Here is a 22,067-nt window from a genome sequence, read left to right on the forward strand (position 1 = left end):
TTTTTACCTACCATATTGAGAAAAATTTACAATTGTTTTATGATGGGACAAGCTGGTCTGCTCTCAGGTGCATGCCAAACCAAGTCCACCTTTCAGTCAATTTTTAGAGATGGAGGACAATGCACTGTTGTGCATCTCTTTTTTTTGTGCTACTGGCAGGAAGTGTTTTATAAAACAAATAGTGTTTGCCTTGTTCTACTCATTTGAGTCCTTTATACTGCTCATTTTCTACAAAATTAACCTGAAAAAACAAATCCAGCATAGTAAAGCTCATACAATTAACGAATAAGAAAATTACGAGATACATAGTGGATCCGAGGACAGTTAAAAACTGACTGGATGAGTAGTGCATGTGCAAACCATCTCCAACATCACTGGCTTGCCGGCTAGGCGTTTACAAGCTAAAAAATATACAAACAACATAACCCAGGTCTGCCATGCTGATATGATTTGAACATTTCAGCCAAAGTTGTTTTCATTTTGATGACTGTTTATGTTGTGACCCAGCTTGCTGCCAACATGTCAATTGGCATGTTGTGCCTTATCATAAATGTAGCTTTAGATCAACAATTATTGTAAACATAGCTTTACAATAATTGTTGCCGATATGTCCATGCAAGGTGCAATTTCTTATGTCTCACAATGAGCACGGATACCTGTGACAGCCATCTAATGCCATAGCCTACACAAGCTAATGTCCAGTGCTTAGTCTGTGTAGATGTTTGCCTAGCTATTCCTACGTTGTACGGTGGTTAGCTGGGCCACTGTGCTGCATCACTGCTGTGTTAAAAGATGAGACACATGACACAAGTCTCAACCATATGCGGCTGTCCCATGTATGACCATTGGCTGGTTGTTCAGCCTCTGTTAATCATGATACACTGGTAATATGCAGAGAGATCACTTAACAATGCTGACTGTTATCAAGATACTGGCACTCCATGTCTCATCCTCACAATCATTCCATTTTTGAAGTCAGAAAGATTTCAATACCAACCCATTCTTCCTTGTAGACACTCAAAACTAATCACCATGTGTGCAAACTAGCATTAGCATTAATAGAGGCATATGACACAAGAAAGCAGGCTTATATAGCATCAGCCAAAAAAAAAAAAAAAACCCTTCCTGTTTTGCCTATCCATTCACTCCAAAAGTTTCTCTAGTACAGCCTTGAATTTATTTAAGCTGTCAACTTCCACAATGACAGATGGAAGATTGTTCAAGCAATCTACCACCCAGTGGTAGATTGCTAAAGACAAATTTCTGCACATCTATTCTACACCTGTCTTTCCTCAATTTGAATTTATGCCCCCTCAAGGGTGAAATCTGACAAGAGGAAGAATCCCATCAGCATTGAGCTTGCTCAAACCATTCAATGCCTTATACAACTCAATTAGATCACCTCATAGATGTCTAGTCTCCAGATTCTGCAATTTGCAGAACTCAAGCCTACCTTGGTAACAGCTAACCTTTGTTCCACTCACTCATCTTGTTACCCTTCTCTGTGCTCATTCCAGCAGCTGAACATCTTTCCTAAAATGATGCCTCCATACCTGTAGGCAGTACTCAAGGTATGGTCTGACCATTGCTTTATGCAAGGGGATAATCACCTCCATATCCCTGCTAGCGAAATTCTTATATATCATTGACAAGACCCCATGAGCTACCTTACAGCCTCTCTGCACTGCTCAGAAAACATCATATCTGACTGCACAATTATCCACAGATCTTTTTCCTACTCCACTACCCTAAGTGTAGTGGAGTAGGAGGACTCAACTGTACTGTGCAGTTGGTATGTTGTTCTGGGGTTACTGATACCCATATGCAGTATTTTGCATTTGGTACTGTTAAACTTGAGTTGCCACCTCTCAGCCCATCTGCTCAACTTTTCTAGATCCTGTTGCCGTAGTGTACCATCCTTTCTGTCATTAACAACCCTACCAAGCTTTGTATCGTCTGCAATCTTGGACATTAAGCCTGTTATACCTTCATCAATATCATTGATAAAAAATAGAAAACAACAATGGAGCCAACACAGACCCCAGGAGAACTCGACTAATAAAATTAGTCCATGAAGAGCAGTCCATTGATTACCATTCTCTGTCTTCTCCAACTCAACCATGCTTTTATCCTTAATGCCATAATGCTCCAAGTTGTACAATAATCTTCCACGTGCAACAGATCAAAAGCTTTCCTAAAATCCAAGTATATGATATCAAAATTATTTTTTGCATCCGGTTCCTTTATGACCACATCATAGTATCCAATCAAATATCCTATATCGACTGTTCCTAACTTTGAGCCTTTACCAAAATCACAGACCTGTTAATTCCTACTGAATATAAGTGGTAGAAACAGAACAGCAATAGCACTCCTCTCTTTCTCAAGTAATCCAATAGATCTAGGATATAAGTATTGTAGGGAGGAATCAAAAGTATAAAAGGCAAGAAATAGTTGCTGACAATAGTATTCAGACTAATTGGAAGCGAACCTGTTCTAAATGGAGGAAGTATTCAAAGAATTAATCTTGGAAGCAATAAGGCTTTTCATTCGAACTAAGAAATATTATTCAAGGTTTAGACCTAAATGGTGGTCAGATGAACTAATGAGACACGTGGCAGAGAAGAAAAATGCATGGGATACACATAAATTAACAGGTGATACAGGCCGACCGGGCTAGCCGAGTGGGTAAAGTACCTGCCCGGCAACCCAAAGGTCGCGGGTTCGATTCCCGCCTCGGGCTTGGATCAAAGTACTGCAAAAACCTTGGGAGGTGCAATATGGCCACAGAAGCCGATGCGCCAACAACTACCAAATCAAAAAAAAAAAAAAAAAAAAAAAAAAGGGTGATACAGAAGCCTATGATAGATATAAGTTGGTCTGTAATGAAGGCACAAAGCAGGTTAGGCAGATTATGAGATATCTTTGGCAATGAATGCAAAGAAAAACAGCAAAGAGGTCTTTACTTAAGTAACTCTAGAAGGGAGGGGATGAATAAGATTGTTCCATTTGATATCGATGGCTCAACTGCTGATGATCCTGCTCAGGTAGCTGACAAACTGAATGAGTATTTTGCATCTACATTCATACATGAGGAGTTATTCGGGGAGCTGAATGCAAGAGGTTTATTAAACTCTGGCAGTGAGCTAAATGATTTTGTAATAACTCGGCAAAGTGGAGGAGAAATTGTTGAAGTTAAACATAAGAAAGGCACCTGGGGTGGATGAGATCTATCCATTTATATTTAAGGAGGCAGCAAAGGAAGAAAGCAAACCTTTAGCCAAAAGAAATCTGGGCATTGGCAGCACCCACTAACACAAAACCCATCTGGGCAGCAGAGTGCTGGCTCCTCAAGTGAGTAATCTAGAAACACAGGATACCACCCCAAGCTCATACGACTGAAATGGCCCTGGCCCTGGGAATTCCCAGGCTGCCCTCTCTCATTGAACAAAGGAGACTGGTAATCACGATAAAGATGCTGACTAGTCTTATCACATCTCCTTCAATCTGGAATCTCTGTGGCTCGAGGATTCCACCTGCCCAGCTCTGATCCATCCCAACAAATTTTCCCTCTTCACTCGTACTCCACTTATCAGATCACTTCCTACCCTACCAGATGCTCGGAAGAATCCAGGGCATCGATGCCGACTTAGAGAAATTTGCTGTTGACCGACACTATAGGAAGAGGATTCTGAATCCCACACATCCCATGCCCTCCAATCACTCAGCAGAGACAGAGGGTGTCCTCGAAGCAATATAGTGACATGCAAATTCACCCCAGCTTCCCTTCAGTAAGGAACAGTCAATGACTATTCGGACAATCTGCAAAATGAAAAGCCTTCTCTTCATCGCATCCAAGCCAACATGCCCTGCACTCGCCACTTTAATGCTCCAATTAACTACTGAGCATACCAGTAAAGGAGCCAACGGTGTGTGCATCAACTGCCTCTGTTCATGCTGTCCTCTCCCACAGGCTGCGAAGATGAAAATCAGAAAATCGGGACTTTCAAGTGTCTTTTTGTTAATTTAATCTAAATGTTATGTTACACCAGTATTTATTTAATGTAGTTTTTATGTCATCTTAATATTTTTATGTAACCTAATGCCATTATGGAAGTATCATCTTATTAATATCTTATGTCACTTGATGTTATTTCATTTAATTTGTTTTATGTCCTATATCACTTAATGGCAATTTATTTATTCTGTAATATATCTGCTTGTTATAATCTCTATAAGTGTTAGCCCCTGGCCTTTTGGCCATGAAGGGGCATTGCAACATGATCCAATCATGTAACTGTCACAACTGAAGGTGGTGCAATAAAAGATTCTCTCTCTCTCTCTCTCTCTCTCTCTCTCTCTCTCTCTCTCTCTCTCTCTCTCTCTCTCTCTCTCTCTCATTATGAGAGGTTCCTTGGACTGAGGGGAGGTACCCATGGACTGGAGATGTCGAAATGTGACCCCAATTGACAAAGGACAATCAAAGAGTGACACAAGTAATTACAGACCTGTCAGTCTAATTCCTCTTGTGGGAAAATTAATGGAGGCACTTGTTAAAGAAGCACTGCAGGATCATCAAGCCAAGACTGAGGTTATAGTTTGGACACAGCATGGATTTATTAAGGGAAAATTTTGCCTGACAAATCTGATTGGATACTATGATGTGGTAAGAAACGAACTGGATGCAAAAAATTTGATATCATATCACTGGATCTTCGGAAAGCTTTTGATATTGTTGCACATGGAAAACTACTGTAACAAACTGGCGCAGTATGGCATCAAGGGCAAATTTCTGCAATGGATAAAGGGATGGTTGAGTGGGAGAAGACAGAGAGTTGTAATCAATGGACACTTCTCTTTGTGGACTAATGTTATTAGTGGAGGCCCCCTTGGTTCCGTGTTGGGTCCACTGTTGTTTTCTGTATTTATTAATGATATTCATGTAGGCATATCAGGCTTAATGTCCAAGTTTGCAGATGATATGAAGGTTGGCAGGGTTGTTAATGACAGTATACTATTGCAACAGGATCTAGAAAAGCTGAGCAGATGGGCTAAGAGGTGGCAATTGAAGTTTAACATTGCCAAATGCAAAGTACTGCATATGGGTAGCAGTAATCCCAGAGTAACATATCAACTGTGTAGTAACATAACATATCACTCAGGGTGCTAGAGAATGAAAAGGACCTGAGGGTGCAGTCAGATATGATTTTTTTTCTGGGCAGTGCAAAAATGGTAAGGCCACACCTTGAGTACTGTATACAGGTCTGGAGGCCTCATTTTAGGAAGGATGTAGAGCTGCTGGAATGAGTACAGAGAAGGGCAACAAGATTAGTGAATGGAACAAAGAGTTGCGCTTACAAAGAAAGGCTTAAGTTATGCAAATTAGTGTCTGGAGAGACACTAATTTGCATCTGCAAGGTGATCTGATTGAGGTGTATTGGTTTGAGAAAGCTTAATGCTGATGGGATTCTTCCTCTTGCAGATATTAATTGTCTGAAGGGACATATATTCAAACTGAGGAAAGAGTTGTAGAATACCTTAATAATTCCTCACATGTGAGGAATTATTAAGGTTTGAAAATGGCAGAAGGTTATCAAATTGTAGCAGGATACTTAATGATTTTGTAATAACTGAGAGTAAAGTGGAGGAGAAATTGTTGAAGTTAAACATAAGAAAAGCACCTGGGGTGGATGGGATCTATCCAGTTATATTAAAGGAGACGGAAAAGCAACTAAGCAAACCCTCAGCCATAATTATGAGAGGATCCTTGGACTCAGGAGAGGTTCCCACAGACTGGAGATGTGCAAATGTATCCCCAATTCACAAAGGGGGATCGAAGGGTGACATGAGTAATTACAGACCAGTCAGTTTTCTTCTGTTCCGGGTAAAATAATGGAGTCACTGGTTAAAGATGCATTGCAGGATCATCTAGACAAGACTGCAGCAATAATTCAGACACAGCATGGGTTGGTTAAGGGAAAGTCTTGTCTGACAAATTTGATAGGATATTATGATGTGGTTACAAAGGAACTGGATGCAAAAAATTTTGATATCATACATTTGGATTTCAGGAAAGCTTTTGACACTGTTGCACATGGAAGACTATTGTACAAATTGGAGCAGAATGGTATTAACGATAAAAGGATGGTTAAGTGGGAGAAGACAGAGGGCGGTAATCAATGGGTGCTGCTCTTCGTGGACTAATGTTATTAGTGGAGTCCCACAGGGTTCGGTGTTGGGTCCACTGCTGTTTTGTATATTTATCAATGATATTGATGAAGGTATATCAGGCTTAGTGTCGAAGTTTGCAGATGACACAAAGGTTGGCAGGGTTGTTAATGACAGTAATGGCAGTGTGCTACTGCAACAGGATCTAGATAATTGGCAGATGGGCTAAGAAGTGGCAACTGAAGTTTAACCGTGACAAATGCAAAGTACTGCATATGGGTAGAAGTAACCCCAGAGAAAAGTACCAACTGTGTGGTACTACACTTAAGGTGGTAGAAAATGAAAAAGACCTGGGAGTAATTGTGCAGTCAGATATGAAGTTTTCTGAGCAATGCAGACAGGCTGCCAGGGAGGGTCATGGGGTTTTGTCAATGATATATAGGAATTTTGCTAACAGGGAAAAGGAGGTGATTGTGTCCCTCTGTATAAGGAAATGGTCAGGCCATGTCTTGAGCACTGCGTACAGGTCTGGAGGCCTCATTTTAGGAAGGATGTAGATTTGCTTGAACGTTTACAGAAAAGGGCAACAAGATTGGTCAGACGAATGAAGGGATCCTCTTACTAAGAGAGGCTTAAGTTCTGCAAATTGCAGTGGCTGGAGACTAGGCACCTGTGTGGTGATCTGATTGAGGTGTATAAGGCCTTGAATGGGTTGAGCACGCTGAATTCTGATGGGATCCTTCCACTTGTTCAGATTACAAACCTAAGGGGGAATAAATTCAAATTAAGAAAGGACAGATGTAGAATAGATGTGCGGAAATTTGCCTTTAGCCAGCAGGTGGTTAATTGCTGGAACAAGCTTCCATCTGTCGTTGTGGAAGTTGATAGGTTGAATAAATTTAAGGAGGTACCGGACAGGCATTTGGAGGGAATGGTGTGATTTTTTTTTTTTTTTTGGCTGATGCTGCATAAGCTCATACACTTGCTTTCTTGCATCACATGCCACTAATACATGTGCGGAAATTGCCTTTGTTGTAGACATTGACAGCTTAATTAAATTAAAGGCAGAACTAGACAAACATTTCGAGTGAATGGGTTTAAATGGGGAGGATTTTTTTTTTTTTTTTAGCTGATATTGTATAATTTGCTTTCTTGCATCATATAACTCTGCTAATTCTAATCTTATTAGGGTATTTCAGTTAAGAACCACAGCCAAGTAAAATGTTTTCATATTTTCTAGACAGTATAACTTAGTTGCTAACGAATATTGTCAACAATTTTATTCTCGACTACATTTCCTTCACATTGTTTTCTTTTGCTAAATGCTACTGTTCATCATATACTTTATTGACTTTGCAACAGCATACCAATTTTAGACATCAAACTCTATTTTCTGCTTAATTCAAAAAGGTTATTGATTCTATCACCAATACTGATACAGTCGGTCCTCGTATAACACGTGTTTGCATTACACGAATTCGTTCATACACGATTTATAAATAGGGGAACGTTATCTTATATAACACGAACCGAATTCGCTTATGCACGATTCGCCTTTGTGTTTACAAGAAATGGCAGTCGAACGCGGAATCACCCCAACTGAACGCAACACGATAGGAACGAAGAAGATTCTGAAAATGTATTTATGTTTTTTATATCAGTGAAGGGGAAACGCATTTCACCATAATTACGTAAAAACCAACACAATTCCAGCTATCGGTATAATCGCAAATGCAATTAGATGGAGTTTACTACCAGTTTATAACAGATTCCACCAGCAGAAACGAAACTGGAAATTGTTTTTATTGTTTTATGGTAGTAACCTCCAAAAATGTGCTTTAGTAAAATGCGAGGTGTTAATTAATAGTGTATCTCGGCCTTTACGGTGTTATTTATTCAGTTGCTACACGCGCGCAGCTTTGTTTACGTATATCAAGCGTGCCTCCTTGTTTTGTAATTGTGCTTTAAAAATGAGTAAAATACTTAAAAGGTGTGAAAAGGAAGCGTCCTGGTGAAGACACTGCAGATTCACAGAGAAAAACAAAAAGCAATATCGATAAACAGAGGCGGACTGGATCAAAAATTGTTACCCGGGAAAATTTATAGTGGCCTCATACTACGGTTTATGGCCAAAATCACACCGGCCTCCGGCCCACCGTGGTTTCCCCCGTAAGGCTTATGGCCAGTCCGCCTCTGTCAATAGAGAAAAAATATGAAATTGTGAAACGCTTTGAGCGAAATGAAAGACCATGTGATATTGCACGTGCTACAGATCTAAATGAGGCAACGCCGAGAATTACAAAGAATGCGGAGAAAATAAAAACAACTTTCATAGCGGGAACAACTCAAAGTGTAATTAAAATCCATTAGATTAAGACACAAAGAATTGGAACGGCTGTCATCTCTTTGGAAAAAGCAAGTTTGCTTACGATAGAAGCAAACTTGCTAGTATCATAACCTAGTATCATAAAAGCAAAAGCATTAGCAATATTTTATTACGACTTACGTATTTTAATTTATACTTACGTATTATAAAATACGTAAGTATTTTATTACGACTATTTTATTTAATATAATAAATTTTTTACGAATAAAATACGTATTTTATTCGTAAAAAATACTTTTTTAGTATTAAAAAATACTAAAAATACTTTATTATAATATAATATTATTTTTATTACGTATTTTAATCGTTATAAAATACTTACGTATTTTATAACGATTAAAATTACCCGATTATTTATTGTGTTTGGTTATGTTTTGGTTCCAAATGTGTGTTCAATCTTGGGTGGTCGGCACCTAACCCTACTTTTCCCATAGGGCCTGTTGTTTATATTGCACGATTTTGCATTGCACGAGGATTTCTAGGAACGCAACTATCGTGCTATACGAGGACAGACTGTATTTTACAATCTAGTTTCAGCTTCATCCCATAATCACTCAGTGAAAACAATGTCTTCAAATAGGTGCAAGCTATATAACTCCAGACATCAGCTAAAATCTTCAATATTTATGAATTGTCATGTTTCTCAGGAACAGATGGGATTTGTTAACCAATTCAAAAAATCTTGGTGTTACCTTGTGGCATGATCTTCTTTCATCCACTCATATAAATATCATTGTCCCTTAAGCTTTTCCCCTCTTTGTTTCATTAAGTACCTCAAATTCAGCTTTCAACACCAACACCACTATTTTGACCCACTTTAAAATTAATTTTACCTGTTATTGACTTGTGCCCTTATTTTGCCTCTTTCCAAACAATATCTTTCAGACCTATTCAAATGATTCCAAATCAAATCATACTAGCAAGGCTTTTGTGGATTTATTGGATGATTGTTTTCTACATCAGCATGTTCGGGAGGCAACTAGAGGGAGTAATACTCTTGATTTGATTATTAGTATTATTTCTTCATGCATTAAGCTCATACACATGCATTAAGAATCTGCAGATAAATGAACCACTAGGTGGCAGTGATCACAGTGTGCTGAAGTGGTATATACTCAAAGAGGTAACTAGGGTAAAGGGAAGGGTTATTGCTTTCGTAAAGGCGACTACGATGGACTGAAACAGTATTTAAATTCTATACAGTGGAACCAACTGATGATGTTACCAACAGCAAATTCAAAATGGGAAGCATTCAAAGAACTTATCTTGGAAGCTACTAGGTTTTTCATACCAACTAAGAAATATTGTTCAAGGTTTAGGCCTAAATGGATGTCAGATGGACTAATGTGACATATGGCAGAGAAGAAAAATGCATGGGATACATACAAATTAGCATGTGACACAGAAGTCTATGATAGATACAAGTTGATCTGTAACCAAGATACAAAGGAGGTTAGGCAGGCAAAGGCAGATTACGAGAAATTTTTGGCAAGGGATGCAAAGAAAAACAGCAAAGAGTTCTTTACTTATGTAAACTCTAGAAGGAAGTGGATGAATCAGATTGGTCCACTTGATATCGATGGGTCAACTGTTGATGATCCTGCTCAGGTAGCTAACAAACTAAATGAATATTTTGCATCAACATTCACACATGAGGAGTTATTCAGCGAGGGGAACGCCAGAGGTGCATTCAACTCTGGCAGTAAGCTAGAGAATCTTATAATAACTGAGAGTAAAGTGGAGGAGAAATTGTTGAAGATAAACACAAGAAAGGCACCTGGGGTGGATGGGATCTATCCAGTTATATTAAAGGAGGCAGCAAAGGAACTAAGCAAACCCTTAGCCATAATTATGAGAGCTTCCTTGGACTCAATGGAGGTACCCACAGACTGGAGATATGCAAATGTAACCCCAATTCACAAAGGAGGATCAAAGGCTGACACAAGTAATTATAGATCTGTGAGTTTAATTTCTGTTCCAGGAAAATTAATGGAGGCAGTGGTTAAAGAAGCACTGCAGGATCATCTAGACAAGACTTCAGTTATAGCTCGGACACAGCATGGTTTTGTTAAGGGGAAGTCTTGCCTGACCAATCTGATTGGATATTATGATGCAGTTACAAAAGAACTGGATGCAGGGAATAACTTTGATAATATATACTTGGATCTTAGAAAGGCTTTTGATACTGTTGCACATGGAAGACTGCTGCACAAATTGGAGCAGTGTGTGGCATTGGAGGCAAATTGCTGCTATGGATAAAGGGGTGGTTGAGGGGGAGAAGCCAGAGAGTGGTAATCAATGGACACTTCTCATCGGGGACTAATGTTATTAGTGGAGTCCCTCAGGGTTCAGTGTTGGGTCCATTATTGTTTTCTGTATTTTAAAATGATATTGATGATGGTATATCAAGTTTGCAGACGATACAGGGTTGTCAAGGACACTACTGACACTATGCTGCTGCAACAGGATCTGGAAAAGTTAAGCAGATGGGCTGAGAGGCGGCAAATGAAGTTTACCATTGACAAATGTAAAGTACTACATATGGGAAACAGCAACCCCAGAGCAACGTATCAACTCTGTGGTACTACACTGACAGTGGTAGAAAATGAAAGGGACCTGGGGGTGGTTGTGCAGGCAGATATGAAGTTCTCTGAGCAGTGCAGATGGGCTGCCTGCAAGAGTAGCTCATGGTGTATTGTCAATGATATATAGGAATTTTTCTAGCAGGGATAAGGAGGTGATTATTCCCTTGTATAAGGCAATGGTCAGGCCACACCTAGAGTACAGTATACAGGTCAGGAGGCCTCATTTCAAGAAGGATGTAGAGCTGCTGGAACGAGTACAGAGAAGGGTAACAAGATTAGTGAATGGAACAAAGGGGTGCTCTTACGAAGAAAGGCTTAAGTTTTGCAAATTATAGTGTCTGGAGACTAGGCACCGGCGAGGTGATCTGATAGTGGTGTACAAAGCCTTGAATGGGCATGTGTTTGAGCGTGCTCAATGCTGATGGGATACTGCCTCATGCTCAGAATAATCACCTGAGAGGACATAAATTCAAATTGAGGAAAGACAGATGTAGGATGGACGTGCGGAAATTTGCCTTTAGCCAGCAGGTGGTTGGTTGATGGAACAGACTCCCATCCCTTGTCGTGGAAGTTGATAGCCTAAATAAATTTAAGGCTCAGCTGGACAGGTATTTCGAACGAACAGAGGGTTGAAGTGGAAGTGGTTATTTTTTATTTATTATTTTATTTTTTTTATTTTATTATTTATTTATTATTATTATTTTTTTTTTGTCTGATGCTGCATAAGCTTGCTTTCTTGCATCACATGCCTCTACTAATACTAATGCTAAAAGGCTGAAGTTGATAACATAGAGCAGCAGTCATCTTTTGAGGGCACAAAAGGTGATATTGTCATGTTTCTCTTAATCCTAGTATCATTAGTTGGTACTAATGATATTAAGAGTAGATCTGAGGATTTAATTAGCAAGTACAGAACAACATTGAGAAAAAGTAATGATCATTGAAACAGAAAGTGTCTGCAATTCTGTCTAAACATGATAGGAGGGAGTACATGAAGAGAGCCTTGTCAATCGATCAGCCCTGGAGAGACTGGGCAAGGCTTACAGGATAGAATGTTTCTCGGCATGGTCTGTGCTTGTTAACAAAGGAGACTATTTTCACAGGGAAGGGATACATTTAAATAAAAGGGATATAGGAATATTTGCTGATGCTATCTAACAAGGAAGTGTCAGGTGGGTCATAAAACTGCTATTCTAGCCAATGTGTAATAATGTCAATAATGCCTCTTAAATTCACATGGATAAAGCCTCTTAAAAACAGAAGTATTAGAAACAAACTGAAAAACTAAGTGGATCTTCACTGATGTTTATGTAAACTGCCTTTCTGATGGTGAAATTGGGAAATTGATAAACCTTTCTGAAGAAATTTGGGGGGGGGGGAGATTATTACAAATAAGATATAATTTCCAAATGTTCGATATCATGTGACTGGTTTAGGTTTCACTAAATAAACTAAATATTTTTGGAGTTATTATCAACATGGGACTAAATTAAAAAAAGGATATAAAGAAATAGTGGTCTGAAGAATGGACAGACAGAAGTAAATTTTTCAAGAATGCATATAGCAGGAAGAGATTTCTGTAGATAGTTTGGATGTTCCATCTCTGCCCATCCACATAGGGACAAACAAGGAATTCAAAGGAGGGGGCTCTAAAATAAATAACATTGTCAATTATCTGGATAGAAGGTTTTGTGAATATTTTTTTCCAAGAATAAATATTGCATAAGAGCTTTAAACTGTTTTGTCATGTTCTTTTATATATTAGCTCATATAAACCCGAAAATAAATAATTTTTGAACATCACACTTCATTTGATAGATGGAGCTGGATACATTTATTTTTTAAACCTAAAATTAACTTAACTGCAGATCTTAACTTTTGTTTTTCAAGAAAAGTTTCTGCCAATGAGGATTTTTTTTTTTTTTTGTTAACTATGTCACCTTTCTAGTAATGTTACGTCACTTATGTACTTTCAGTTGTTGTTGTAATGAAAAACATTACTTTCATCCCATTTTAATTAACTTAATTAAAAACATAAAAAAGATTAAGATTAAATTTAATTCTATGGTATCAAGGCGTTGTAAGTTTGCGTACTCTTCTCAATGGTCAATAAACAGAATGCCCCATTTTGCCTTAGACTTTGACAAAACATAAAAGCCTCAGTAGTATTTCAATGCAGCAATCTTAGTTTGATAACCAGAGAGTGAGGAGCTGTTATCAGTTATGTTTTATCAGAGTCCAAAGTTATTTAAAATTAATCTATTATTATTGTCATTATTTTACTATATTTCATTATTCTATACAGCATTAATTTTCAGTGTTTAAAAAAGCTTGAACATCTCTGTTCATAAATTAATTTGCACCTTTACTCTATACTCTGCTTTACTTTAATTTTAGCCCATGCATTGGTCTGATGGTAGGATTTGGATGGGGGGTCTTAAAATGTCACCTTTATCAAATTTATTGTAATTAAATCATAGTACTTAATAAACCAAGGCCTCCGTAGTCAAGTGGTCAGGAGTGGGAGCGCAGTACCACATACTCTTGGTGTAGACTGCAGTTCAAGCTCCTGACTGCTAAATGCAGTCGATCCGCCAACCAGAACTGGACCAGTGTGGCAGATTATGGTTCATTTCCCTCAACATGAATTGTTGAGGAGGCTTCCATCCTGCAGTGGATTGATAGCAGTTGTTGCTTACCTTTTTTTTTTTTTTTTTTTTAATTAATAAACTAACTCAGAATTAGTCACTTGGTATAAGAGTATTTTATTAAATAATTAACCTTATTTTTCAATAAGATAAGAAACAAAGTACTATTTCAACAATTCTCTGCATTAAGTTTTCAGTTGACCATCTGGGGACACTGTTGTTGTCCCTCCAGTGATGGTATCAGCATTCACGCTTTGGCTCATTATAAACAACTACATTTGTCCATAATACCAACCTAAAGTAACTAATATCATTTTTAATCACTTATAAGATCACTCAGTAGGCAAATCCATTATTCACAAGTTACATTTTCAATCAGAATTTTTCTTCTAATCTACCATTTCACTTGTCTAGATTCAATAAATCCATTCACCACTCAACATAAGGTTGAGTGGTGAATGGATTTATTGAATAATTTACTAATAAGGCTACCTGCTGTCTGATGATGGAACCAAAATAGTTCTGAAACTGATCACTGAAGGACCCTGAATTTTTAATGGATAAAGGATTAGACTAACGGTTGATGTTATCAGTGGTTAGGCTAATCTTCATCAAATTAAAATATAATATAATATAATAAATTAATACATCACCAAATTAATAAATGTTAATTTATCAAATTAATAATATTATCAAATAAATATCATCAAAGTAATCTCACCAACACATCTGGTACCACGGCTCAATTTGTATCCTGCCTTGCAACTACACCGAGCAACTGGAGTTCCAGATTTGTAAAAAGGAATACAAACATGCTCACAGTTTCCATTGTTAACTCTGCAGGGGTGTTTGACTATTAAAAGACAAATAATGACAATGTTTTATCACTATAGAGAAAAATTTCTAAAAAATAAAAGTACACAAAATTTTAACAGCTTCACTAGATATAAAGAAAAAAAAAGTTGACTACATATAAATTTACAAATTTCACACATTACTTGGACTATGTACAATGGAGTCTGATAATCCTGCTTGAACAGGACCTAATAGATACCAGTTAAGAAAATATGCTGAAAATTTTCTGTTACTTGTCCTTTGAGAATCCCCTCAGTCAGGGGGTTCTCAAACTTTGTGATCTACAACCTCCTAAAATGCTAAACAAATTTGTGCAACCCCTTCCTCCATGAGCAAAACTAATGATTACAGTGAGGTTAAAATTGGACAATAAAAAAATCCCAATAACTTTGATAGCTAACATTTTAGTGAAAATAAACAAAAAATATATAAAATTTGGAATTGTGTAGTAAGAAATATAAATATGGTTAATTAATAATGAAGAGACATAAAATAAAACTTCATTAACCTCAGACTTTTTTTTATCACAACTACACCTACCAACACTATGATAAAAAAAACATAATAGCATGTAAGTCAGAAAAGGGGTTTGTGCCTTGTGATTTGGTTAATGAAGAGTAATAACATATTTGAATAATAACATATGTATTAATATATAACATAACATATGTATAATATATATGTATAATGAATAATAACATATTTGAAATTTAACCCTCATTTTTACTATAAACAAAGATGATTTTTTATACATTACATATTCAACCATATCCAGTTTCAACCCCCACCCCTAAGAGGCTTGTGATTCCACAGGGGATCACACTCTACAGTTTGAGAAACATTGTCTTAAGTTATTTCATCTCCAAATGAAAATATATCGATTAACTGCAGCAGTGCAGAATGTGCAGCCTCTCCTCTAATGCCAAAATATAGGGAAAATGCACTTTCTGATTATTGCTTCTTTTTATCTCAAGATTCTATAAACAAGACTGTCCACCCATCTCTTTTCAAGAAGGATTTGACTATTAATCTAATCTACTCTACCTAATTTATGTTAACACTAGAAGGAAAGGGTCCATTGTACTAGTCCACTAGATACAAATAATAAACTGTTGATGATCCTGCTCAGGAAATAAAAACTGAACAAGATATTTTGCATCATATTCACATGTGAAGAATTTTTTTATGGCTATGGATGCCAGCAGTATATTAATAACAGAGCTAAATGATTTTGTAATAAGTGAGAGCAGAATGGAAAAGAAATTGTTGAAGCTAAAAGTAAATGAAGTACCTGGAACAGATGATAACTATCCCATTGGAGTGCACTGCTCTTTGAGTTATTAGTGAGATCCCTCATGGTTCTGTGCAGAGCACATTGTTTTTTATGAATTCATTAACAATATTGAGGAAGGCATATCAGACTTAATATCTAAGTTTGCTTATGATACAAAGGTTAATAGGGTGGTTAATGACAGTAATCAGGGTATACTATTGCAACAAGATCTAGAAAAATTATGCAAATGGGATGAGAAGTGGTAATTGAAGTTTAACATTGAAAAATGCAAGGGATTATGTTATCCAGGGATTACTGTATATGGGTAGCAGTAATCCAAAAGATGACATAACTACAGGTACTACACTCAAGGTGGAAGAGAATGAAAAAACCTGCAGAAAATTTTGCAGTCAGACACAAAGTTCTCTGAGCAGTGCAGACAGGCGGCTCAGACAGCTCATAGGGATTTGTCAATGATAGCAGGGATAAAGGGGTAAATATTCCACCATATAAGACAATAGTTAGACCACATATTGGGTACCACAGAAAGGATGTGAATATGTTAGAATGAGTGCAGAGAAGAGCAACGATGTGCTCTGATGGGAACATCAGTGATGGGAACATAAAGGTACTCTACCTGAGGACCAGGACCAGGACCATGGAACAGGAACAGGACCACGGAACAGGACCAGGGTATGTATGCCAGGGGCAAAGGTTGATTACGTTGTAGAGTGGATATCATCTTTTAAGGGCAAAAAAGGTGATATAGTTGTACACGTTGGCACTAATGATATTAAGAGTAGGAGACCGGTGGAATTACTTAACAAGTACAGGTCACTGATGAAAAAAAGCAGTGAATTAGGGTTGAATTTGAAAGTGTCTGCAATTCTGCCCAGACACGATAGGAGGGAGTATATGATGAGAGCCCTGTCGATCAATTCGGCCCTGGAAAGATTGTGCAGGGCTCAAGGGGTAGAATTTTTTTCAGCCTGGTCTGTACTTGTTAACAGGAGAGACTGCTTCTACAGGGATGGGATACACTTAAATAGAAAGGGTGCAAGAATGTTTGCTGATGCTATCGAGGCAGTGTTAGGTGGGTCGGAAAACTGCTAGATTGGGGGGATACAAGGACTAATAGATTAACAGTAGCCACTAACAGAGGAGAAAGTGATTCTTGCACTGCTTCTATTGGAATGAGCAGCAGCCTGGAAAATAAGATGCAGGATATTTCAGAGACTGCTGGGAATCATGGGGGTACAAGTATACACATAGGTTGTGTTAGGGTGGCTAAGAAGAAGAGCAGGAGCATGTATATTTGTGTGCACACCAATGCTAGGAGTTTAGAAAATAAATTTGATGAATTTCAGGTATTGCTCAAAACATCAAAGGCAGATATTGTTGGGATTTCAGAGACATGGTGTCACACAGATATAAGGAATGCAGAACTGGAATTTGGGGGGTACAATGTCTACAGAAAGGATAGACAGGATAGGAAGGGAGGAGGGGTTAAGAAACACATAAAATCCAAGAAAGTGAAGCCAGTCGACATCGCTGGACAGTGCAGTGTCGAGTCAGTTTGGTGTGACATAAGCATTGGGAGATCAAAATTGAGAGTAGGAGTGTGCTATAGGCCTAATGACTCTGATGAGTATAATAAGAAATTGTACAGAGAAATACAGTGGGCCAGTAAATCAGAGAGTCTTATAATTGGGGATTTTAATTTCCCAGATATTGACTGGAATTTGGGGCCTGGTCACTCACACACTAGCAAGGCTTTTGTGGATTTATTGGATGATTGTTTTCTACATCAGCATGTTCGGGAGGCAACTAGAGGGAGTAATACTCTTGATTTGATTATCAGTAGTGATTCTTCATGCATTAAGAATCTGCAGATAAACGAACCACTAGGTGGCAGTTATCACAGTGTTCTGAAGTGGGAGTTACTCAAAAAGGTAACTACCATTAGGGGTAAAAGGAAGGGGTATTGCTTTCGTAAAGGCAACTACGATGGACTGAGACAGTATTTAAATTCTATACAGTGGGATCAACTGATGATGTTACCAACAGCAAATTCAAAATGGGAAGCATTCAAAGAACTTATCTTGCAAGGTACTAGACTTTACATACCAACTAAGAAATATTGTTCAAGGTTTAGGCCTAAATGGATGTCAGATGAACTAATGAGGCATATGGCAGAGAAGAAAAATGCATGGGATACATACAAATTAACACGTGACACAGAAGCCTATTAGCATTAGTAGAGGCATTTGATGCAAGAAAGCAAGCTTATGCAGCATCAGCCAAAAAAAAAAAAAAAGAAGTAAAATAAATAAATAAAAAATAACCACTTCCACTTCACCCATCTGTTCGTTCGAAATACCTGTCCAGCTGAGCCTTAAACTTATTTAGGCTATCAACTTCCACGATAAGAGATGGAAGTCTGTTCCACCTACCAACCACACACTGGCTAAAGGCAAATTTCCGCACATCTATCCTACATCTGTCTTTCCTCAATTTGAATTTATGCCCTCTCAGGTGATTATTCTGAGCAAGAAGAAGAATCCCATCAGCATTGAGCATGCTCAAACCATTCAAGGCTTTGTACACCTCTATCAGATCACCTTGCTGGTGCCTAGTCTCCAGACACTGTAATTTGCAAAACTTAAGCCTTTCTTCGTAAGAGCACCCCTTTGTTCCATTCACTAATCTTGTTGCCCTTCTCTGTACTCATTCCAGCAGCTCTACATCCTTCTTGAAATGAGGCCTCCAGGCCTGTATATTGTACTCTAGGTGTGGCCTGACCATTGCCTTATACAAGGGAATAATCACCTCCTTATCCCTGCTAGAAAAATTCCTATATATCATTGACAATACACCATGAGCTACTCTTGCTGCCCGTCTGCACTGCTCAGAGAACTTCATATCTCCCTGCACAACCACCCCCAGGTCCCTTTCATTCTCTACCACTGTCAGTGTAGTACCACAGAGTTGATACGTTGCTCTGGGGTTGCTGTTTCCCATATGTAGTACTTTACATTTGTCAATGTTAAACTTCATTTGCCACCTCTCAGCCCATCTGCTCAACCTTTCCAGATCCTGTTGCAGCAGCATAGTGTCGGTAGTGTCCTTGACAACCCTGCCAACCTTCGTATCGTCTGCAAACTTGGACATTAAGCTTGATATACCATCATCAATATCATTTATAAATACAGAAAACAATAAAGGGCCCAATACTGAACCCTGAGGGACTCCACTACTAACATTAGTCCACGATGAGCAGTGTACATTACATTAATTACCACTCTCTGTCTTCTCCCCCTCAACCACCCCTTTATCCATAGCAGCAATTTGCCTCCAATGCCACACTGCTCCAATTTGTGAACCAGTCTTCCATGTGCAACAGTATCAAAAGCCTTTCTAAGATCCCAGTATATAATATCAAAGTTATTCCCTGCATCCAGTTCTTTTGTGACTGCATCATAGTATCCAATCAAATTGGTCAGGCAAGACTTCCCCTTAACCAAACCATGCTGTGTCCGAACTATAACTGAAGTCTTGTCTAGATGATCCTGCAGTGCTTCTTTAACCAGTGCCTCCATTAATTTTCCAAGAACAGAAGTTAAACTCACAGGTCTATAATTACTTGTGTCAGCCTTTGATCCTCCCTTGTGAATTGGGGTCACATTTGCACATCTCCAGTCCATGGGTACCTCCCCTGAGTCCAAGGAAGCTCTCATAATTATGGCTAAGGGTTTGGTTACTTCCTTTGCTGCCTCCTTTAATATAACTGGATAGATCCCATCCGCCCCGGGTGCCTTTCTTGTGTTTATCTTCGACAATTTCTCCTCCACTTTACTCTCAGTTATTACAAGATTCTCTAGCTTACTGCCAGAGTTGAATACACCTCTGGCATTCCCCTCGCTGAACAACTCCTCATTTGTGAATGTCGATGCAAAATATTCATTTAGTTCATTAGCTACCTGAGCAGGGTCATCAACAGTTGACCCATCGATATCAAGTGGACCAATCTGATTCATCCCCTTCCTTCTAGAGTTTACATAAGTAAAGAACTCTTTGCTGTTTTTCTTCGCATCCCTTGCCAAGGAGCATTCATAATCTGCCTTCGCCTGCCTAACCTCCTTTGTAACTGGTTACCGATCAACTTGTATCCATCATAGGCTTCTGTGTCACGTGTTAATTTGTATGTATCCCATGCATTTTTCTTCTCTGCCATATGCCTCATTAGTTCATCTGACATCCATTTTGGCCTAAACCTTGAACAATATTTCTTAGTTGGTATATAAAGCTAGTAGCTTCCAAGATAAGTTCTTTGTGCTTCCCATTTTGAATTTGCTGTTGGTAACATCATCAGTTGATCCCACTGTACAGAATTTAAATACTGTCTCAGTCCATCGTAGTCGCCTTTACGAAAGCAATACCCCTTCCCTTTTCCCCTAATGGTAGTTACCTCTTTGAGTAACTCCCACTTCAGAACACTGTGATCACTGCCACCTAGTCGTTCATTTATCTGCAGATTCTTAATGCATGAAGAATCACTACTGATAATCAAATCAAGAGTATTACTCCCTCTAGTTTCCTCCCGAACATGCTGATGCAGAAAACAATCATCCAATAAATCGACAAAAGCCTTGCTAGTGTTTGAGTGACCAGCCCACAAATTCCAGTCAATATCTAGGAAATTAAAATCCCCCATTATAAGACTTTCTGATTTACTGGCCCACTCTATTTCTCTGTTCAGTTTCTTATTATACTCATCAGAGTCATTAGGCCTATAGCACACTCCTACTCTCAATTTTGATCTCCCAATGCTTATGTCACACCAAACTGACTCAACACTGCACTGTCCAGCGATGTCGACTAGCTTCTCTTCCTTGGATTTTATGTGTTTCTTAACTAATAGCATAACCCCGCCTCCCTTCCTATCCTGTCTATCCTTTCTGCAGACATTGTACTCCCCAAATTCCAGTTCTGCATTCCTTATATCTGTGTGACACCACGTCTCTGAAATCCCAACAATATCTGCCTTTGATGTTTTGAGCAATACCTCAAATTCATCAAATTCATTTACTAAACTCATAGCATTGGTGTACATGCTAGTATACATGCACCTGCTCTTCCTCTTAGCCACCCTAACACAACCCATGTGTTCACTTGTACCCCCACGATTCCCAGCAGTCTCTGAAATATCCTGCATCTTATTTTCCAGGCTGCTACTCATTCCAATAGAAGGAGTGCAAGAATCACTTTCTCCTCTGCCAGTGGCTACTGTTAATCTATTAGTCCTTGTATCCCCCCAATCTAGCAGTTTTCCGGCCCACCTAACACTGCCTCGATAGCATCAGCAAACATTCTTGCACCCTTTTTATTTAAGTGTATCCCATCCCTGTAGAAGCAGTCTCTCCTGTTAACAAGTACAGACCAGGCTGAAAAAAATTCTACCCCTTGAGCCCTGCACAATCTTTCCAGGGCCGAATTGATCAACAGGGCTCTCATCATATACTCCCTCCTATCGTGTCTGGGCAGAATTGCAGACACTTTCAAATTCAACCCTAATTCACGGCTTTTTTTCATCAGTGACCTGTACTTGTTAAGTAATTCCGCTGGTCTCCTACTCTTAATATCATTAGTGCCAACGTGTACAACTATATCACCTTTTGTGCCCTTAAAAGATGATATCTGCTCTACAACGTCATCAACTTTTGCCCCTGGCAGACATACCTGGTCCTGTTCCACCTATCCTTTTTACAAAGCATGTTTCCCGTTTCCTTGACAATAGAGTCACCAACAACTACTAGTTCCTTTGGGACCAGCGCATTCTGCCTTGGGGGTTGCCGCTGTGTTGCGCGATGACCAAGTGCAAGCTCTGGCATTGGTGTGGGCAGCTGAGAGCTTGATGGGCCCCTCACTTGTAATCCTTCGAGGGCATTCACCCTGTCCTTCAAGCTCTCATATAGGCCCATAACAACGCTGAGTTGTCGCCTGATTTCCTTACACTCCTTGCATCGCGCACATACAAAGACATCCCCCATGGCAGTATCATGTCCCATACCTGACTGCTCCGCAAACATCAAGCAAATAGTGCATCTTAAAAGGCTGTGATTCAGAGGGCAACTGGCCCCCTCAGTTCTCCC

The 22,067-nt window shown here is 38.8% G+C and overlaps 1 protein-coding gene across 1 annotated transcript in view; it reads right to left on the minus strand.

The window, feature by feature from the left end:
- The window catches only part of LOC150075985 (prolow-density lipoprotein receptor-related protein 1-like), a 1,358,636-nt gene that overhangs the window by 1,132,892 nt on the left and 203,677 nt on the right, over positions 1 to 22,067 (minus strand). Inside the window, 1 exon segment of the mRNA XM_090387555.1 lies at positions 14,509 to 14,640. Coding sequence (XP_090243681.1) covers positions 14,509 to 14,640 — 132 coding nt within the window.

Source organism: Mastigoproctus giganteus, chromosome 13 (assembly GCF_048544385.1).
Source record: "Mastigoproctus giganteus isolate SK-2022 chromosome 13, ASM4854438v1, whole genome shotgun sequence".
NCBI classification, from domain to species: domain Eukaryota; kingdom Metazoa; phylum Arthropoda; class Arachnida; order Uropygi; family Thelyphonidae; genus Mastigoproctus; species Mastigoproctus giganteus.